At 32.0% G+C, this 22,550-nt stretch overlaps 1 protein-coding gene and 1 long non-coding RNA gene across 3 annotated transcripts; both read right to left on the reverse strand.

Moving 5' to 3' along the window:
- Positions 1-203: 203 nt before the first annotated feature.
- Positions 204-10,051, reverse strand: LOC130969198 (probable phosphoinositide phosphatase SAC9). 2 transcript variants are annotated; one of them, XM_057894831.1, is made up of 13 exons: positions 9,744-10,051; positions 8,986-9,590; positions 8,644-8,776; positions 7,004-8,226; positions 6,563-6,670; positions 6,243-6,413; positions 5,749-5,991; positions 4,543-4,965; positions 3,269-4,072; positions 2,317-2,514; positions 1,757-2,215; positions 1,427-1,654; positions 204-869 (listed from the first exon to the last, which is right to left on the reverse strand). In XM_057894831.1, exons 1-13 carry the CDS (start codon positions 9,754-9,756, stop codon positions 588-590), a joined length of 4,890 nt encoding a protein of 1,629 aa, XP_057750814.1. In that variant the 5' UTR covers positions 9,757-10,051; the 3' UTR covers positions 204-587. The 2 variants fall into 2 exon arrangements, with proteins under 2 accessions (XP_057750814.1, XP_057750815.1); XM_057894832.1 differs by lacking the exon at positions 9,744-10,051 and having other exon boundaries at positions 8,644-8,766; positions 8,986-9,158.
- An 8,493-nt stretch (positions 10,052-18,544) lies between these two features.
- Positions 18,545-20,862, reverse strand: LOC130970337 (uncharacterized). Its single transcript, XR_009082039.1, has 3 exons — positions 20,630-20,862; positions 20,490-20,544; positions 18,545-19,853 (listed from the first exon to the last, which is right to left on the reverse strand). It is a non-coding gene; the product is annotated as an uncharacterized LOC130970337 (long non-coding RNA).
- Positions 20,863-22,550: the final 1,688 nt, after the last annotated feature.

Raw genomic sequence — 22,550 nt, forward strand, 5'->3', positions numbered from 1 at the left:
GCCTTTGTATATTGTATATATGGCTAATGATTTCTTGTTTTTGAGCATCCAAATGGAACATTCCCCCCTTTGGTAGCCAAAACCACCAATTAAACATTATATAAGCTCATTTAAGATCGATAACCTCATCCATTATCCATTCCTGACCAACTTTAGATAATTCATGAATGAGAAAGGATTGTATGATCAAACAAAACCACTGATAAACTGAAGATGTAAAGGGATTTTCTTTTATGATTAAGTGTCTGGAATGTTGCCAGTTCCACCATGATTAAACGATAAACTCATATTGTAAAGAATCAAATTACACTCCATAATCAAAAATGAAATTCACCATTTTGGTAGACTAAGTACTGAATTTGAACCTTCAAACTCACCTTTCTGCCTAGTTGGTTACAAGCTAAAAGAAAAGTGGGTAAATAGAAAAATAAAATCCATCAAATACCAAGGTACTAATGCCATTTACTAACAGTAGAATCCTACACTATAATATTACATAAATGAATGGACTTTACATGACATAATACAACAAAATTTGAAAAAGTTTACAAAATCGATATCAACAACCGAAGCACACTATCGTGTAATTAAACTGCTGAGAGGCTAGCCCATTTCCCAAGCTCATATGGATCGGCATAGTAATAGAGTTTAACTCTGTTGGACAAAGATAAGCCTGCTGCCAAAGGAGAAACTCTGTTGCCAGAATCATCTTGTTCTGAAGGGTCATCTGTATAAGCTGCAACGTCTCCAAGTAGTTTGAATGAAATCCTGCGAGTTTGTATTGTCCTAGGGAAATCAAAGTACATTGGTGTTCCCACCTTGGCCTCTGGTAATCGGTACTCGCCAATGGTCACCATGCTTTGATAATCCTGCAATTAATTCCAAACATGAGACTGTTTTCACCCAACAATGCAAATCGCATGCTAAGCCAAAATAAATAAAGATAACAGTTCTATCTTACACGAAAAAGATGCTATCTTACATGAGGATAAAATTAACAACGATATTGACTGCTATCCTACCAGATTCTCCAGTTAGAAGTTCATGTAAAACAGAGTGACATACTTTCAACAGAACAAGTAAAAGAAAAGTTGAACAGAAAAACAGAATGCAAACCGTATAAAAAGCAGCTTCTGCACATAATATACATATATGGAGAGAATCTGATACACAATGCATAAAAATTGATGGAAATTCACAGAAAATGAAAGTTATAATCCAACCCATCTTGCAAATGCATAACTCCCTTCTTATACGACTTCAGCTTTTGCCATCCACCCAACCCCCTTTCAAACTGAAATTAAAACAGTCACTTCTTTTCCTGCCTTTCCTACTACATTGTACTTGAGAAATAGTAGTATCATCCTGGTTATACCCAGGCAAGAGAGAGATGACAGAATCAGTGTGATGATGTTTCAGTATATACCTGAAGAACAGACACTTGTATGTATAACACTGCAGGTACAATGTATCTATCATCCAGAAGTGATGAAAAACTTTCACTTTGAACATCTGAAGCAGGTGAATGGGTGACCCTAGGCTTTATTGCACTAAAGGCATCTAGACGGAATCCAGCAAGCAAGGGAGAAGCAGCAGATAGATACTGCTCCAGGACAAGATCATTGTCCATTAATCTTTCAGCCTCAAGTGGAACCTAAAAAGAATCCAGGGTTCATCAATTATGATTGTGAGATGAAGTAAACAATTTATGAAACAACATGGCTGTAAGGATTAAGCGAAATTGGAAAAATTTTACCTTAAATCTATTCAATTGTGGAGCTCTCTCCAACCATCCTTTCAGGTTCAACTGATCAGGGCTTTGCTGTGGCTTGAGATCAACTTCCTTTCTGTTGGGGCTACCGATGACTAAAATCCTCTTGGCATGAAGACAGGGTTCACTTTCAGTGGATCCTCCAAAAGAGGCCCGTCGAGTTTCTTGTGCAAAAGGATTCTCATCTAGAGACAACATATTGAAATCGTTTCCAATATTTATAGAACTTGAACCCGGCCGCTGAAGGCGTAAACTTATCCAAATTATGCGGCATCGAACAGAATTCTTAAAGGGAAACTTTAAATGTCTAGGAACTTTATGCTCTGTTCTTGATGTCTCAGGCCCACATAGCTCTGAGGAAGACTTGATCATAGATTGCACATCCCATTTTCCCATAAATGATCTTTCTTCCTTGTGTATTTTATCACTTGCCCAAATTTGCACCTGTACCAATATATCATAGAGTTCATTTCTTAATTCAGGGAATAGCGGGTAAAAAAAAACAACAAATATAGAGCACAAGGCAAATTATAATGAGCACTCACAAGAGGAGCATCGGCCATAGAGTAGCCACATGAACTGACTATTAACATAACCCCTCTAACATCGGACATATTACCGAGGACAATACCAAATTCAACAGAGGTGGCACTAGATGGAGCTTTCCAATATGATAGCCGTGAACCAAAATTAAATGGAGCAAGCAACGACAAAAATGGGGCAGAGTTTGATGCTGTTTCAACCTGCAATAGCATTGCCAATGGTTGGTAACAAAGACCTTTTTATCTTGGAAAAAGAAAGATATGCAAAATAAAATGTAGTTTATACACTATAACAAAATGTGCATTTTAAGGGTCTCATTGTAGCACCGCATAACATGCACTCTGTCTACAAGGTACAAACACAAAGAACCACCCAGAAAAGCAAAAGTTGATTGAATCAGCAAAATAGGCCAATATTCGGTAGAAATCTTCCATTAGAACTATATATAAGTTCTCCTGTCATTTGCAAATATTTTTAATCTTTTCAAGACACGCATCTTCTATATTATTTCAAGACTATGTTGGATGTCATATCGGTTGAAAATCAAATTTTGACAAAGTAATCCAGCAAAAAAGAGACCATCTAATAGTATTTATGCAGGAAAATCATTTAAATTCATGGAGTGTGTGCGGGCACGCATGCATGTGTTTATAGTCTTCAAATGCCAACTTAAGCTCAAATTTTATGCGTTAGTTATATCCGGTGCTTCCTTTGCTCTGCTCGACTGTCAACGGATCATCCAATACTGCATTCATGACTTATTTAAATATTTTAAATTTAATCCCACAATTGCTTTGTTGATACAAGTATTGCATCACAGGATAACATATTGTTGATAGAAACAATGGCAAGTGGATTGTTAGCTGCATTGATACCCCATGTCCCAAAAGAGAAAAAAAACAAAACAGAATGCTGCAGGGCCCAAAATCGAAACACATAGTTTAAAAAATATACCGGATGTAAAAAGCTGGCAAGAGGAAATTCAGCCACGGATTCATATCCATTTGGTATCAGCTGCATTGATTTGTCTGCAGACAGATTATCAGAGGCCTTATTCTTTTCTAGAAGACAATCCCAAGATGACCCAATGATTTGCTTCAGAGCATTGTAAGCTGCCTTTTCCACACGATCGGATCTTCGTAAGCTAATCAGAACTCTCACATAGTCCAAGATCAATGCATCAAGCACAATATCCTGGCAGCACCGCTTACAAATTATACCATCACGTGCTAATAGACGGTTTACAGGGAGGTCAACTTGACCACCATAGCTTGATGCACCATTATAACTCATAGGGTCTCTTGAGTTATAACCTGAAAGAAGAAGTGCGCCTCTCCCAGCACAGCAAACTCTGCAAACCTTCCTTTCACATTGAGAACACAAGAATACAGGTTCTGAAGGCCCGTCAGATGAATAAACTGCCTTTTTAATCTCAGCACGCACTTCACACTTGCCGCCAGAACAGATTTCCCCATTTCTGATAATATTCCAGAAATCTATTGCATTGTCATCAACAATCCCAAGACCAATAGCAGAAATACGTTTATCTTCAAGAGAAGCTTCACCAAGCAGTGTGAGAGTGCTTGCAACTTTAGACAATCTCCCTATGTAAACTTCGTCAAGCAATGTATTTGGATTTATAGTTGCAGGATCCATTCCAACAGATAGCAGTGCTCTATCCCTTTCAGCAGCAGAGAGATTCAGCTTAAGACGCTCAATTTCAAGTTTCATGGCTTCCATGAAAACTAGTTTCTTTTGCTGAAATACCAGGCAAGATAAATCAAGAAGTATATATAAGTTAAAGATCTTACAACCAAAACAAGCAATCCATTTATGAGCTGACAAATCCAATGAAAAAATCACTTCACCCAAGAATGCCAACCAATTTATTCCAAACATTTCGTGCCTACACATATGAAATGAAAAATGGGGAACTTAAGCTAGTCACAAAAACTGTGAAGAATCAGATCACACACAATAATCCCGAGTGAGATTTCAGTCCCCTTTTTGGGTATAAGGTTAATAGAAAAGCTAAGTTCATCTAAAAAAAGCAATGACTAAATCAAAATAATGGTGTGCAATGAACTAACTATCTTTGGCCAAAAGACAACCACAAACAGATGGAAGATTGTGGAAACACTCATAAAGTAAAATAAAGTCTAGGAGGTGATGGGAAAACAAGAATATTTATAGTGGTTCAGATCCACATCACAAAAATCATAACATACCAAACTTGGCCCTGCAAGAGATTTCAGGCATTTTAAATATTGTGCAGTACTAGAATCTGAATGTGTTGTGTCTTTTGAAGAAATTTGACAATCACTTTTAGCACCGTGATATTCAACAGCTTGATCCAAAAACTCAAGGGGGTCACTTTCATAATGGACATGTTCAGTAACTGGTTGAGCAAGTGGGTGTGGTAGTGGGTCTTCCCCAGACAAGAGGTCAATCAAAAGGTCAGCAGAATTCCCTCCTTGCACAGGTGGTGACACATTTTCTGTAGATGAAGAGTTGAATTGATTCAGCTCTGAACCAGAGGAAAAGGGATTAAGCTCCTCTTGATACTTTTTGACATGCTCAATTAATCTTCCACCAAGGCCTTCATTTGTAAAGACGCTCTTCCAAGGAAGAGAAACTCCAAGGATCTCAATCTATAGCCAAATCATATCTCATTAGCTGAAAAAGAAGACTTACATTGAAACAGTATTTACATCTATGTTGAAAATACAATAAAAAAGTGAATTGAAAAGGGGAGTTTCCATGACTATATTTATTACAAATAATTCAGAATCTCAATTTATCGAAGAGAAAAATCATTACAGATACATAAGGATGATAGAATTTTAACTACAGTTCCAAGATTTTAAATTGTTTAAGAATGTTAGCTTTTATATTTGGGTATATAAAAAACTAAGATATAAATGCACAATTCTGACTTGAGCAGGAATTTTAGCTTTGTTTCGCACAAAAATTTCTAAGTTCAAATAGTAAGACTTTAAAATTTAAAAGTTCTAACTCCTTTTATACCTCCATGAATCACACTGGTCTCTAGTGAATTATGATTCATAACCAGGAAAAACTCCAAATAGATCATTTTTTATTGCAGCCTAAGCCAAATGACTAACAAATATCCTGGCTACAAGAGGAAATTATTTTTTTTTAATAAGTAAAAAGGGTTATCTGAAATATTTCAAACCATAAATATTGGTTTAGTAAGCATATTAAGATTCTATCCCTAGGATGGAGCAAAAGAAAATGCAAACCTATTAAGCTACACTATACACCATACTTGCACTATATTACTTTTACTGTTTACAAGACAAAACAGTACACCCATGCAAATTATATCAAAAAGCAACAAATAACTGCCATATAATATCATAGCTAGTCAAGCCATCATCAGTGTGAAATATCATATGCTTAAAAATATGTACCTCACCAAGAGTCAACGGGTTCCTTCCAGAAATGTTAGGATAAAAGGTTAACGCCACTACACGAGTGAGGAAATCCCACTCTCCCTCAAGTTCCTCGAAATCATACAGTAATGACAACGGTGATGCATCTTGGGCATGCAGGCGAGAGCTTGCTCCAGTTATAGCCATGTCTTCTGAACTAATTGCCCCAGGTAGGGGTATTAATAGGTTTGTTCCACTAGCACACCTTGGTATAGAAGCACCCTGCCATTAGATACCAGGTGGGATCAGATTATATAACTAGATTTTCTAAAATCTTATATTTAAAGATATCACAGTATAACCAGAAAAGTGCTCCTTTTGGAGGGGGACAAAAAAAGTTTTTCTCACAACATAAAGTCATAAATAACCCTCTTACTGTTCAGCTAACATTATTAAGATCATCTCTTACTGCCGTACCATCAAAAGCATAAATGAACATATAGAGTGGGGCAAAGTGAAGTTGTGATACAGACCTCCAATACAAGTTTCAGCCCATCCAAATTGCGTCCTGTCCGCACATCAACTGTTGATGGATAAGTTGAATCATCTGCACCATGGGATATTGTGAGAAGAAGCTGACAAACATGGCAAGGCTCACCAAGATAAATAAAGATTTCAACTACATCTGCAGGCTGTGGACAAATCTGTGAAAGGAAAAGGTGTATACTTTTGTAAGAGAAGATATTTAAAACTTAAAAACTTAAGAAGAATATTAATAAAGAATTCAAACATCCGAGAGTGTTTATAAGTAGTATAGGAGTATCCAGAAAATAGAAGGAAATATTTAGCATACCCAAACTAGGTTTTTTCCCTTGAAACTTAGAAGACTAACTTCACCACCCGCAACAGGAAATAAGTTTGCAACTGGTTTGAGACAGAATCCAGACGGCCGAGATGATACCTACGGTGATCACGTAGCTCAGTTATTGATAACTATTTTCGTTGAAAATCGCAAGGTTCAAAGGTGGAAGCAACATTGTCTAATTCTGATGTCCTAACACATATTACATAGACAACATTTAGCTGTGGAATCATTAAAAAGCATAAATCAAGAAACAAAGTAAAGACAGAGGCAGATTTGACATAAATTAACAAGTCCCTAAGACAGAAAGTGGATACAATTTAGTCACCAACATGATATTAATTATGAAACTGCAATCACTAGGCACTTGCTGTATGAAAAGAAACAGAAAGCCATCACTCATTTAACTTTGGCAGTTGACAAGTCACATACTTGTAGAGGTTGAAGAGAAATTGAGGGAAGATGCTTGAAAAGCCTCATTCCAAGAAACATTTCTAACTGCTTTTGACGAGAACTATCCACAACGGCATTCTTATATCTTCTTTGCAAAGTGATTTTCACATTCTGTGCAGCAGAAAACTGTTTAAACTTCCCTCCTGTATCTTCGTTGAATATGCTCAGAATCTGACTGTGCATTGCTTTAGACCCAGTGTAAAGAGTGGCATGAATATCCCCAGCAAGAAGAAAAAGATCAGCTAGTTGAGATACAGGAGATAAAATAGTTGATCTCTTGAACTCTTCAAATGTCATATCAAATCTCTTCCATGGTTTATCTGGACATGGATGCATCCATGTGGTAGTTCTGGTGTTATGGTCAATATAATATGTTTTTCCTGTAACTGCATCAGATCGCTTTTCCCACCCAGGTGGTAGTGGAGCAGTATATCCACCATAATGATTATTGGTTGACTGATAGCCAAATGCAATATCACTGTCAAGTGATATTGCCAGCCGTCTACATTGCTCCATGAAGACTTGGAGGGAACCAAAAAAACTAGCAGCATTGGTTCTATCAAGAGAATCAGCACAATTAAAACGTATTACCCCATTTTGACGTGTTCTTAAGCAGAAGGCACCATCAAAATCATCATTGTATATGACCTCACCTCTGCAATCATTTATTCGTTGTCGTGAGGGCAAATAATCTCCTTCAGAGATACCTATTAATATAGTGGGTGCTTTTAAAAGCTTCCATAACCCTTCAATTGTCTGTTGTTCACCTTTTAGTTTTATGCTTTGATGCCAGTCATAATGTATCAAATGGACCCGAGTATATGGAAGCTTCCCAGTTGATCTAATGAAGTTTAAAGACTCCTCAAAATGCTGAACCAAAATGGACTCTGATTTTCCTTCTCCATATCGAAGCAGGTTAATGCATACAATGGGAACCATAGCTTTTCGGCTTGGATTCTCACCAGCACTTGTATTTAGATTCCGTGTATCATACCTCTTACTCAGTCTTTGATAATACTGCACACTTCCTTTATACGGATCAATATCGGAAACATAAATTTCAGCTTCTGCAGCAGTGATTTTCAGCTCTGCACCCCACCACATAGGAATTGTACCTCTTCGCCATACATATGTGTTGAAAGGTACACTTTGACCAGCTCGTTTAGGGACCCATACGAGTTGCTCACATTCCACTTCATTTCCTGTCAAATGGGACGTGATTATTTCATTAATGTTTTGTGCAGAGCTATATGAGGGCAAAGTTTCACCAAAAAGTTAATTTTGATTTGATGACAGATTGAAAAACTTCTTTTTGCAATTTTTGTAACTGTATGAAGATGCTGCCTGATACTAATACGTGTCAATTGGAAACAAAAGAACGTTCTGTGAATAAAATATAAAAATGGAAGTGGTAAAATCAACAGAAAAAACCATACTGGACGTGACTGAAAGCATTTTAATACTAAAATCTTACGTTGGCAAAGCAAGACATAATGAAACAAGGTTTAATTAAGATAACTGATTCCCTTGTAGTTAGCCTGATTAGAATTGTTATGTTCATAGTTAGTTCAATGTAGATGGAAAATTCTAAGTTCGATACTTGTTGGTAGGTTTCTTACCTGTACTGTAACATGAATTTATCCCCCTCGCCAAGTAACGAGTACCGGGGTGTAGCCTGCTCCGCCGTGCTATGAGAGCAACAATACCTTCTAGTTGACCAGAGCTTCCAAAACTCCGACATTCTGCAAACCCCTACACATTAAGACCAAGTAAGATAACAAAATGCACCAATGCAAATTATTTCTCTCTCTCAAATCCTTCTCCACGTTCACATTGCCAATCCATTGGCAATGCTGCTAGTGCACATAACCAATACACAAACAACCACACATTACAAATACAAAAAGAAATCAAGAAAATGGGATGTGCACCCATGAAAAACGCCAAGCACAAAGAAAAACCTGCAGGAGTGTGACACAATGCCTTGGCAATCCAATGTTCGCAAAAGGCTGCGAGAACCACCCGTTCCAAACGAACTCCTGGTCGGGCTCCCCGACCGGAAAGCGACTCGGAAACGGCCTAGTGATATCCCTTGTTTCGCAGAAGTAATGCTTCCCATCAATGTCGAGTTCCGTCAACTCCTGGATGTTCTTAACCTCCCCTTTCCCCTGCAGCTGTGCATTCTGCAGTGAAATCTTGATCCACTGGCTCTCTGTCACCGTGGAAATGCACCCTCCACCGGGCAAATAGGATACGCTTGCAGTTACCCTCGTCGCCAGAAGCAACAACGCGTAGTTCCCCAACGCAGCATAGCCTAAGATGGCCCTAGCGTAGGTCTTGCTCTTGAATATGGAACGCAATCCGTTTGTGACGAATTCAAGAGCTTCGGTCTGAGACCTGAAGAGATCGAACCCTAACTTCGCAGTATAGCGGAGGGAACCGGTGGTTGGATCAACGTAGATAACCTGAGTGTCCGTTCGAGTGGAGAGGCTCGCAATGATGTAGACCTCGTCAGAGTCCAATGTCAGCACGATCACCGACGTGTCCCTCGGGGTTCCACCAGCACCTGAAACGATCAAAGAAACAGGAATTAAAACAGAGCGAAGGAGATAGTGGAATCGAAATCGGAGCAAGATCGATTGGGGAATTTGAGAGTTGGTGTGGTGTATTGAGCTAGGATTGATATAGTATAGATTCGGTTAGTGGTGAATGTTGTCACCAGATGATTCCATCAGTTAGGGGTGAATCGGCGGCAGCGGCAGCGGCAGCGGCAACGGCAACGGAAGCTTGAGCAGCGTGGCATAAAGGGAGAACGGAATTGAATTGAAATGGAATTGCAGAAAGGAATTTGTGTCGGGAGAGAGAAGGATGATGATGATAATGGAGGATGGTTCGGACCCTGGCGGATCCGGTCCGTCCTGAAGGTGGTGCTTCCTGTGGGGAAGAAGGAGGAGAAGAAGAGCGAGGAAGTTCCGTGACCGATGTTTGCAGTTTGCTTTTCCTCTCGACTTTGGAAATTTGGAAAACCACTTTTTTTTTTTCTGCTTGAAAAAAAAATAGTACAAAAACACAGGATTTTTTTAAATAAATATATTATTTACGGAAATAAACAATTTGGAGCGTTTTTACAAAATTGCATCTTATTATTTATTTCGTTTATATTTATCAATGTATTTTGTTAATAGTATAAATGAAATAACACTGACATGCTGAGGCGTGTTTATTTCGTTTAAGTATAACAAAATACGTTATGACAAATTTTCAACCACTATAAAAGTATGTGCAACTCTTTGTATTCTTTACACCAAGTTTATTATTTCTTCTAAACTTTTTTCTTTCACAAATTAGTCATAATGTCTAATAGTAGTGGATATTTAGTTGTGTGTATCCCAATTGCCTTATGAGAAATGGTGATAATGGAGTCGTTTTTAGCGTGAGAATCCCGTGTTGTTGCGTACACGGCGAGTTGCCTTATTGTCAGAGTTGAAGAGTCTGATATTAAGTAACGTTGCTGATAATGGAAGAAAAGCGGTCAGATGGGTAGGATATAGGCTGCTAACACCGATGGAAAATGGAGTTTTTCGGTTTCGTTTGTTTTGTCTGCAAGGCGACGAGCATGTGCGGCTGATGTTTGACATCCATGGGAGAATCATGGTCGAACAAGTGATGGAGTTTTCTGCGAAAGTTGGTGATGTTGGTGGCAGTGAATCTGGACGGTTGGACTTTGTGCAGGATGATCCACCTATGTGAAAGTTGGTGATGTTGGTGGCGGTGAATCATGGTCGAACAAGTGATGAAGCTTTCATCAGAAGATGATGACGAGGAGGAGTTCGTGTCGGAGACTCCAGTGGAGCCATTACGTCGGTATCTTCTACCAATCTTGCACCCAATTCCAACGTTGTCATCGGTGCCTAGTCACTATCATACATTGGACATGGATGCGATGTAAGAGGAAAATTCATTTTCCAACACATGTGAAGACGATTACAATTTAGACGGTGGTCTGGAGTTCAAGGTAGGTCACATATTCAAAATCAGAGATGCAGTACTACATGGGGTGAAGAATTACAGCATCCGTAGAAGTGCAGAGTACCGAATTCTAGAATCGGATCGATTAAAGTACCATGTATGTTGCCGACAACACAAAGCAGGATGCCCTTGGAGTCTCATATATTGGTAAGTTTAACCGTCATATATATTCTTAGTTATTACTTTTATGGTTGGTGTACATGTGAAACATGGTTGTTTTACTTGTTTAGTGAGGTTCGTAGGGTAGGAGGCGCGCATACGTGTCTATCACCCACCATGTCTCTGGACCACCAACAGTTGGACAGCAGTCTCATTTGCCGTGTCATCCTCCCGTTGATACAATCCAACCCGTGTGAGGATATCTACCCTACAGGGTGCAGTTAGTCAAAGTTATCACTTCAAATCCTCATACAGAAAGGTGTGGATGACGAAGCAAAAGGTAATTGCTCAAATATACGATGATTGAGAGGAGTCATACAATAAGGTGTCGAGGTTACTGCAAGCACTGCAGAATTGTTGTCTCGGGATAGTATGTGATATCAGTATTGTACCGTACTATAATGGTCATCTTTTGGTACGTGAATGCAGTATGTTTGACAATGTATTCTGGGCCTTCTCTGTCTGTGCGAAAGCTTTCAAGCACTGCAAGTTGTTCATATCCATCAATGGCACGCATCTGAGACAAGTTTTTAAATTTTTTTCCCAAAATTTTAAAATTAAAATATAGACCAGACAAAGAAACACATATTTTATTTTATTTTTTAAACAAAAAAGTGAAAAACATTAAAACAATTATAATAGCGATAATTTGAATGTGGTAATCACAGGTTTTTTTAAATAAATAAAATAAATATTTTAATTATGAAAATATGTAATTTGTAGAATTTTTACCGATTTTCATAATTTTATTTATCTCGTTTACAGCGTAACAAAATAAGTATAACCATATTTTTTTTTTACATTGTAAACAAGATAAAGCACAAATCTATTTACACATATCATGTTTATACACGTGTTATGACACAGACTTTTATGACTATATTTATTTCGTTTACACTGTAAACAAGATAAAGTTAGGTCGTATGTATAAATAAAACTCGTGCCTCCTCACCTACTTTCCATTCCCCTTAACCCCCTATATCTCTTTCTCACACGCTTTCTTGATATTTGTGAGTTTCCCAGTAGTTATGGCGCGCGGACGCACGGGAGCTTGACATCAACTACCTGAACGGTAGTTGGCACATTGCAAAAGCAATCGATTTCGAAGTTATTGTCATTTTTATCGTTTAAATTAATAAGAGTATGTGATTATAGTTAGGGTACTTTTATAGATTTATTATTTTAACACATGAGTATGATGGATTATATTTAAGTAACATAGAATAGGTTAGTTGGCAAGTTATTAATATTTGGTAGGTGTATAATTTATTTATAGTAAAAGTTAATTTACTAATTAATTTGGTTTAGTTTACGTAAACTCCACTATTTTTCACGTAACATATATACAAACGTAATACGTGTAAATGAGTTTGTGTCTTATCTCGTTTACAGTATTGTAAACGAGATATGACTATACTTATTTCGTTTATACTGTAAACAAAAAGAAAAGTTACGAAAATCGATAACAACTCTACAAATTATTTATTGAGTAAAGTATCGTTTTTGTCCCTAACGTTTGGGGTAAGTCTCAAAGTTGTCTCTAACGTTTGAATCGTCCTATTTAAGTCCCTAACGTTTCAAAATTGACTCAATGTTGTCCTACCGTTAGGAATCTGTTAACGAAATTAACAGCGGGATAAAATTGAGACGATTTTGAAACGTTAGGAATTTAAATAGGACGAACACGTTGGAGACAAAAACGATACATAGAAATAAATTTTAATTTTATCATTTGATAATATCAATTTTTTACTGTACATAGTTATTCAATTATTTTTTAATCACATATAAGTAAATTACACTTAATTATATTAATTTTATTCTAAATAAATTTATTTTTTTTATAATTTTAGTCTTAAAAATTTTTACTCATCATAAAATGTTTTTAGAATGACTAGTACATAAACTTGTGGGAAAAAAAATTATACATATACAATAAAGTAATGTGATTCTAGTCATTTTTATAAACATTTAATGATAAGTAAAAATCTTTAAGAGAAAAATTATAAAAAAAATAAATTTATTTAGAATCAAAGTAATATGATTAAGTGTAATTTACTTAAATGTGATTAAAAAATAATTGAATAACTATGTACCGTAAAAGATTGATATTAGTGAAGGATAAAATTAAAATTTATTTTTGTGTATCGTTTTTGTCCCCAACGTTTTCGTCCTATTTAAGTCCCTAATGTTTCAAAATCGTCTCAGTGTTGTCCCGCCGTCAATTCTGTTAACAGATTCCTAACGGCAGGACAACATTGAGTCAATTTTAAAATGTTAGGGACTTAAATAGGAAAATTCAAATGTTAGGGATAATTTTGAGACTTACTAAAATATTAGGGACAAAAATAATACTTTACTCTTATCTATTTTTATAATTAAAATATTTATTTTATGTATTTAAAAAAAATCCTAGTAATAAGTGAGTAACGAATCCAAAAAATTTTATGAGTAGGGACAAAATATATATAACATGATAATTATTTTTATAATTATATTTATTATTATAAAATATAATTAATTTTTAAATTATCTCATAAATAAATTAAAACAATAAAATAATCATTTAAACAGTAATCTATTAATAATTCAACATCATAAAATTAAAATTAAAATTAAATTCACTAATCAAATATAATTTTAAAATTAATTCATGAAACAAAATAAAAAACCGCTCGTAAAAGTAACCGTGAAATCATATATACACAACACGCTACTGCTACTTTGGCTATAATTTTTCTTTGATTTTGTGGTAAAATTAATCACATGAATAAGAAAAAATAGAAACATGTAATAAGGCATGCATGAGTTTAATTTTTTTCACATATATGAACTAATTCTCACTTCATTAAGAAGATCTTAAATAAAATCATATAGAAAGATGAATCAGAATTGGTAGTGAAGTTAATAGTTGAGAACGATTAAATAATTTGACTGATTTGACTAAATTTTTATTTAATGATTCTCAATTATCAACTTTACATAAAATTAACTGCACCTGAATTTTTATCTTAATATATTTAAACGGAAGATATTATTCTTAGAAATGGAGACAACAATCACACATTTAGTGGAGTAAAATAATGTTCAAGAAAAGAAATAAATGACAACATTAAATATCTAAATTATTTGAATCATTTTTAAACAATACTTTAAAAAATTGAAATGATTCAAATTGATTAGGTTATTATTATTAGTTCTTTTATTATTATTTATTTAATTATTTTTATTAAATAATTGATATAATATTTTATAATATAATAAAATCATTTTATCTCTTTTCTTTTTATTTGTATAGATGTTGTGAACCAAGGAAATAAATATGCATGGGGTCAAATTTATTTACTTTGTGGGGGTAAAAAATTATTTTTACTATATATTACATATAAAATTTTTAAAACTCAGTTGCCCCACACTAACCAATATAAATCCGTCCATGGTAATAACATAGCATAAAAATAAATGAATAACCAAAATAAAGTAAAATAAATAATAATAAAAAGATATAAAATTTTATTTTTTGTTATGTAGTACAAAGATAATATGATAATATAATAAACTGTAATATTTTGATAAAAAAGAACATAAAACTTAATATTATCCTTTTCAGGAATTCTTTATCTTTTTTATTTTAATTTTGTTAAAAAATATTAATATCATTTAATTTTAATTTTTGGCTCTCAAAATAAATGAAAAAATATGATCTTTTATATATTAGATAATTTAAAAAATTTAGTATAAGGAAGTTAAAAATATTAAATATGAGAGAGAATTTTTTAATCTATTAAATTTGAATTATATCAAGTGATGATTAAAAAAATGAATTAAAACTATAAATTTAAAATATTTTTTTTGTTTCTCTATATATAATGTTTCATTTTAAGTAACTATTTTTTATGGACAATATTTAAGTGACAAATAAAATAATAAAAAGATTCGTATTAGATTATGAAAATTAATGTCATTCTTATAGTACGATCGCATGATTTTAAAACATGCAAAATAAAATAATAAAGTATAGTTTAATACTTTAATTAATTTGCACAATAAAATAAACGTAAAATTTATATATAGCAGTCAAATGTAAAAAGTAATGATAGCCTTTTATTCCAAGGGACTATATTAAATTGCATCTTAAATTTATAATTATTAGTTAACAATTTATAATAATATTCTATTTTTTATATTAGTTAAAAATAATATATTTTGAGATTATTTTTAAAAATTACTAACATCAAATTTTGATAATTTGAGCAAAAATTTTAAATGCTTTATGTCGTAAATTTTTTAATAGAATAATAAGACTACTTAACACGCACATAAAAAAAAACTATTATTTTCATACATCTAGATATTCAAAAGATAAAAAAACGAATTCTTTTAATACTTCAACGACTCATAAAAGTTAACACAATCGATTATTATAAATCAAAGTGATAGACAAGATTGAAAGTTGCAATAATGATACTTAGTGATCATTAATTACGATCAGGTATAAAAAAGGTGCGAAAAGAAGAAAAAAATGAAAAACAAAAACAAGGCAATAATAATGTGTAATAAAAATAATAATAAAATAAAATAATAATGTGTGATACAATAAAAAAATATAATAAAAGTATAAAATAATAATTTAAAAAAAATAAAATTAAAGATAATTTAATAAATTAAACATAAAATTTGAAAAATAAAATAATTTTTATTTATTAAAATTATACATAAAAATTAAAAAATATTTTAAATATAAATTTATATCTTTATTTTAAATTAAATACTGTTAAAAAAATATATTTTATAATATTTATAAATAATTATTTTGTAAATATTTATTTTGATTTTATTATACATAATAATAATAATATAATAATTTTTTAATATTTTATTTAATTTAAATTTATAATTTTTATATGTTCTAAAATTAAATAATTTAAAAAATTTTATATTTATTTTTAAATATTTATTATTCTTCATTTTTAAAATATTTTATTAAATTTATAATTTTAAAAATAAAAATATAAAAATTATTTTTTTAAAAATAATAGAAAACGGTTGAACAGCCACCGAATGATATTATTAAAAATAAGAACGATAATCATCTCATATTAAAATCCCTAATGAATAATGAATAATATGATAGTATGATAAAAATATATCACCACATTGGTTTTTTTTTTTTGGTCAAGTGGATTGGACAACCCTCAATTCTAGACATTACACTCATGTTACGACATACACAACATACTCACACACACTACCATGGATAATTGGATATTATGGGTTCTTTAAACCAACAACCAACCTCAACTGAGACTAGAACCCAAGTGCAGCACTGTATGAGGCATATAGTTAAACCATCTGTGCTGGGCCTCTACTGCACCACATTGGTTATTGATTTTAGATTGCACGGAGTTTTTGTAAGATAACCGGGCCTAAGCCCAAAAAATAAAATACAAACAACCTAAAACACTCACCACTAAGGGGATGATAAAGAGGAGTCACTCCTGTAACATCAATCAGGATTTCACGTATCTGTCCCCTCAATTCATGGAACTTTGCTTAGCGGGCTACAGAGTAAGCAAGCCTATATAAATAACTTCTGTACTGTGCCTTAACTCTTCAGCCCAAGGTCAATTTTGGTTGAAGGATACCCAACTTTGTTTTAAAACAACAACAACAACAACAATAATAAATAAATAAATAAATAAATACAATGATATGTTTGTTTGGATGCAATAACGGAAATAAAAAAAAAGAAAATGAAAAAAATGAAAAAAAAAGAATTTGGATAGATTTTAATTTTTTCTTAATATATTTGGATGAAAAAAAAAGAAAAAAAGAATAATTTTTTTGTCTAAAGACTTACTTGACTCGCTTTTAAAATTTTAGAAATGAAAATCATTTATACGTATACCTGTAAGGATTAATTTAATTTTACATAAATTTATAACATGTCAATAGCAAGTCAACTAATTATTGTGTTATTTGCAACTTGTTATGTCATTGTATCACTTGGTATGTTTATATCGTTCTCTAGTTGACAAAAAAAATTAATTTAACTTATAATTATATTAGTTTAATTATTCTGTTAGTCTTTATAGTTTTATTAAATTTATAATAAGATTTTTGTATTTTTTTATTAGGTCCTTAAACTATTTTAATTTTTTTAATTATGTCTTTATCGTAATATAAATATTTGAGTTAATAAAATATTTCATTTCCATATTAAAGATACCATGATTTATTAGTAAATCCCTAAATAAATAATGATGTTTTGTCAGTTGTGAGTTGTGGCACAGCCAAAGACACAAGTGGCCTTAACACATTATGTGAACTTAGAAGTTAGAAAGATGGTGGAGTAAAAATCAGTTTAGGTATATAGACTTATTGATACATTGAAGAAGGCCTTAAAAAATGCTATCAAAATTTTGTTTCTAATATCTATATTACAATCATCTACTGCAGGTTGTGTAAGCAAATTTTGTCCGAAGTGTGATGAAAAAGTTACATACACCAACAGTTTTGGATTCTTTTGGATTTTATTGAAAGGTGTTTATCTCACAATGAGAGAAGTTGTGGCTGACATTTTATTATCCCTGAAAAGCTGAGTCTTAATTGTTCATAAATAGTATTCTAGGACGCAAGAAATAAGTATTGTAAAAACCATCAAACTTTTAGAACCTTTGGAATTTTTTTGCATGCTAGAAGTGTTTTTTGAGCTTTTGAGACAATCTAATTTTTTCTTGTCTTTAAAAATTAAAAATTTATTAAAATAATTATAAAATTATATATTGTTTAATATTTAATAATTTATTAACAAAATTAATGAACTTAGCCCGCCAACTTATTATTAAACATGATGGAAAAAGAATTTAAAATTATATCACTAAGACAAGACGGGGTGGATTAGTCCATTTCCTATATATTTATATATTAGATTTGATAGTTAGCGTTATACTTGTTGCTACTTTGGCAATTTTGGCGTTTGTTTGAGAGAAAGTGCATCTAAAAGAGATGTTTTGATGATTTAATTCATATAGAAAAATGAGTAGAGTTTGTAATGGAAGAAAAGAAAAACAAGAAAGAAAGAATGAAAAAATTATTTTCGGCTCTTTCTATTTGACTATTTTAGTGTTCAAGAAATACATTTGCTTGCCATTAGTGCTCTTAAGGTTTTTTATTTTTAAATTTTGTGCAATATCAATATATCATATAGGCTAGGACTTTATTTCAACAAGTAATAGTAAAATAGTCACCAAAAAAAAAAAAAACAAGTAATAGGAAAAATTTAAAAATATACAGAGGAAAATCAACGAGCTACCTAAAAATTGGAAAAATATGTCAAAAAAGAAATGTACCCATCATCATCGACCAGAAGCGAAAGATAAAGGCACCACATGCTTCTTCCCCACTTCTTCTTCCCCTTTCTCATCCTCATCATCCTCAAATTTATCAACATAAACGATGGTGATAGAAAGAGAAGAAGAACAAAGGTGGCAGAAAATGAAAACAATGGTTAGAAAATAACCAGAAGCCTTCAAAGGAGTGGGACGGCAGAAGAGTGCTCTAACCTCATTAGTGACAATGAAGTTGAGTGTAATAGTAAATTCACCATTTATAAATTTTTTTTAATTCTTGCCAATGAAGACTTAATTAAAAAAATTAAAATGGTTTAAAAATACTAAATTGAAAAATAGAAAATATAGAAATTTAACGAATTAAATTTTAAAGTAGTTCCTGAATTTATATACGAACTTTAAAATGGTATCTAAAGTTAATAATTACTCAAATTTATCTTTGAAATTGTCCTCCAAAACTCATAGGGTGTATGTGGATCGGATCGGATATGGTCGAAAATTCGATCCGATCCGCACAATTTTCATCGGATCGGATCTGATATGATATCCGCGCTTTTTAGTGTCAGATCCGATCCGCAAATATCCATATAATTAAACTTTATCTTTTTAATCATATTTCTATGTAAAAAAATTCAATAAAAATATTTTTTTTATACTTTTAAACTTATTTATTCCTAAAATATTTTTAATCAAACTCTTTCTAAATAACAAAAATAAAATAATACAATATATGGATAATAATTACTAATTAAAACATACAAACAAGTACATATAATACTAAACATATTTATTTATTTATTTATAATTATTATTGTGCGGATCCGCGGATCAGATATGCGGATGTAGAACAGATATCCGCGATCCGATCCGCAAAGAGTGCGGAATCGGATCCTATCCGATCCGATCAATTTGCGGATCGGATCGTATCCGCACTTTTCGAATCAGATGCGGATATTTACTGTGGATCTACAGATACAATCCGATCCATGGACACCCTACATAGTAATCCCTAAAATAATTTCAGTCTATCCTTACCATTCATTTTGTATTTATTTAAAAAAAAAAAAACACATTCCCTTTTTCCAACCTTTTTTCAGTTGCCATATCTCTTTCTCTTCCACTTTCTCCTTCTCCAACTCTTTCCTAGTTTTTCTCTTTCTTTTTCTTTTTCTTTTCCTTCTCCTTCTCTATTCTGAAGCCATTCCCTTTCTTCTTCTCCTCTCTTTTTGCCAACTTGAGATCCTTTTTCAAACACATATCACAAACGGAAAATAAATTGTTCATCACACCTGTATTTTTATTTGATAAGTTGTTAGTAATATAAAATATAAATAAAAATTGTCACATTCCTAAATGATTGCAGCTAATTATGAATTTCCGTAGTTAATATTTAACAAGATAACATACATATCATAGTATTCAAACTTTGGTTATCTCTTGCAGAATCCATATTATTCTAAGAAAAATGATAAATCCTGATTGAGGTCTCAACAAAGAATATATATTTAAATATACAAGAATGATTTGTTTCATCATATATAATTATAGAAGCAGTAAACACATATGACATATCAATACAAAGTCCTGGAAGAGTCCACTGCATGAAACATGAAGAATAAGGAAAAGTTCAGTTTAATTTCTCATAGCATATCAAGAATAATAATAAAATAAAATAAATTGCATTAACATATATTTTTTACTATAAAAAGGGCAATAAGTAGAGTAGCAATAAAACAAGCAGCAGTTATTTTAGCCGTAAGAAATTTTGTTGATGTAAGTATCAAGATCATCTTCCAAAATGATAAACCAATATCTGGATGGATTTCATTATCAACCAAATCAAAATGCAATAATTAACAAAAAAAAAAAAAAGAGAGGGAGTGAGAGAAAGAGACATCCAGCTAGCAAGATGAAGTAGTAAATACCTCTATGGATTTGGGTTTTTCCTCCTTTATGAGTATGAACGTAGATTTCTTTTACCTGACACACAATAAAAAATACAATGAATTTATTGAATGGTTGGAATCTTGATTATTAATAATAAAGAGGAATGGGACAAACATACATGGCCGCAGGTAAGTTTACAAACAATAGCGTGGCTTGCTTCATGAAGAAAGACGGTAATAAGCTTAAAGGGTGTGAGCTGCAAGATTTTTCCGAGTGCAAGACAGCAACAGTGACAAGAACAGGTTGAAAAAGGGCAGCGTGTAAGCGGCAATAGAGAGAAAGGGGAAGCGGAAGGGATTCAGGTTTTTTTTTTTTAATAAATATAAAACAATATTGGACGAAAATTATTTTAGGAACAATTATGATTTTGGAGAGTAATTTCAGAGATAAATTTAAGTAATTATTAATTTTAGAGATGACTTTAAAAATCAAATACAAGTTTAGAGACTAATTTAAGATTTAACTCAAATTTAATTATAAATTTTATAGACCAATTTAAATTTGATTTTTTTATTATTGAATTGATAATTGTATAATTTTTTAGATTATTTTGATTATTAACCCTAATTTTACAATGAGAAGTGCTAGGAGCCAACAAATTTTGTGTTTTATAACTATCAATTGACCATTTATAATATTTTTAATAATATAAAATTATATCTAATAATAAAAAATTACTCATTTTTTTTATAATTAAGTGCTGATTAAATTATTAAAAAATATTTTTTTTAATAATTAAGTACCGACTAAATTATTAAAAAAATACTGCCCCTAAAATTTTCCTTTCACAATTATATATGTGGCTCATATTGACTCGGTGGTTGACTATTGCAAAACGCAAGATGTAGTCAGCTTCTGCAATGGTCACTTCACTCACTTATTAGTTGTAGCAATATTTCGTAAGTTTTTCAGTAATTTTTTTTGGACAGAGACCTGGGCCAGCAGACCAGCCCAGGCCAAAAAACAAAGAATCTCTGCCCCTAACCGACCCAGTACCCACTGAAACTCCCCATTTGTTTGCACGAGAGAAAGGCTGGAAATTGCATGTTCTGAAGAGGATGACGCTTCAGTAGTTTTGAAAATTATAGTTAGACTCGTGCAAGACTCAAACATCCTGGGAAGCAGGAACCAATGGAGCAGAAAGTGTGAAGAGGCCCACAACCCAAAAGTCACCACCAGTGTGAAACAAGATGAGCCATTGCCACTCTATTGCTTCCACAAAAGGCTTTTCAGGAACCCAAAGGTCGGAAAACAACTAAATTATTAAGAATATATTTTGATAAAAATTTCGAATAATATTATACATTCTTTTTTATAAATTAATTTAAACAATAAAACTTAAAATAATATTAATATTTGTTTGAATGTTATTAAATTAATAAAAAAATTTTTTTTTAATAATTTTTTATTTTATTTTTTAGTATGTTTGACAAATTTTTAATAATAAAAATAAAATATTAAAAAAATATTTTTTTAAAAAAATATAATTTATATTTTTTTAAAATTTTTTTAAAAAAATATTTTTTACATATTTTTAAAATTTTATTTAAATATAATTAATAAATAAAAAAATATTTTTATATAAAAAAATTAAATATAAAATTACTTTTATTTTTATAAAAAAATTTTAAAAAAATATTATTTAATTTTTTTTTTCAAAAATAACATCCAAACAAAATTTTAGTCATAAATAATTGTTATTGTATAAATCAATTTAGTACGTAGATATATAACTTTATTCAAAAAATTCTACAGCGAACGCCCCGCTGCAAATTAGGACAAGACAGAACTAGAAGGCCTGCGCCTGCGATAGTCGCATCTAACTTGCTAACTATCTATGTTTTACACTTTTATGCTATGTTTGTTTGAATGAAAAATGGAAGAAAAGAAAAAAGAGGAAAAAAAATAGGAAGGAAAATGATTATTTTTTATTGTTTGGTTGGAGATGAAAATTAAAGAGAAAAAAAATGGATAGAAAAAAAAGTGGTGGAACTTACCAATTTTTTTTCTCTCTAACATTGGAAAGAAAATGAAGAGAA

The sequence above is a fragment of the Arachis stenosperma genome, chromosome 3 (genome assembly GCF_014773155.1).
Source record: "Arachis stenosperma cultivar V10309 chromosome 3, arast.V10309.gnm1.PFL2, whole genome shotgun sequence".
NCBI classification, from domain to species: Eukaryota; Viridiplantae; Streptophyta; class Magnoliopsida; order Fabales; family Fabaceae; genus Arachis; species Arachis stenosperma.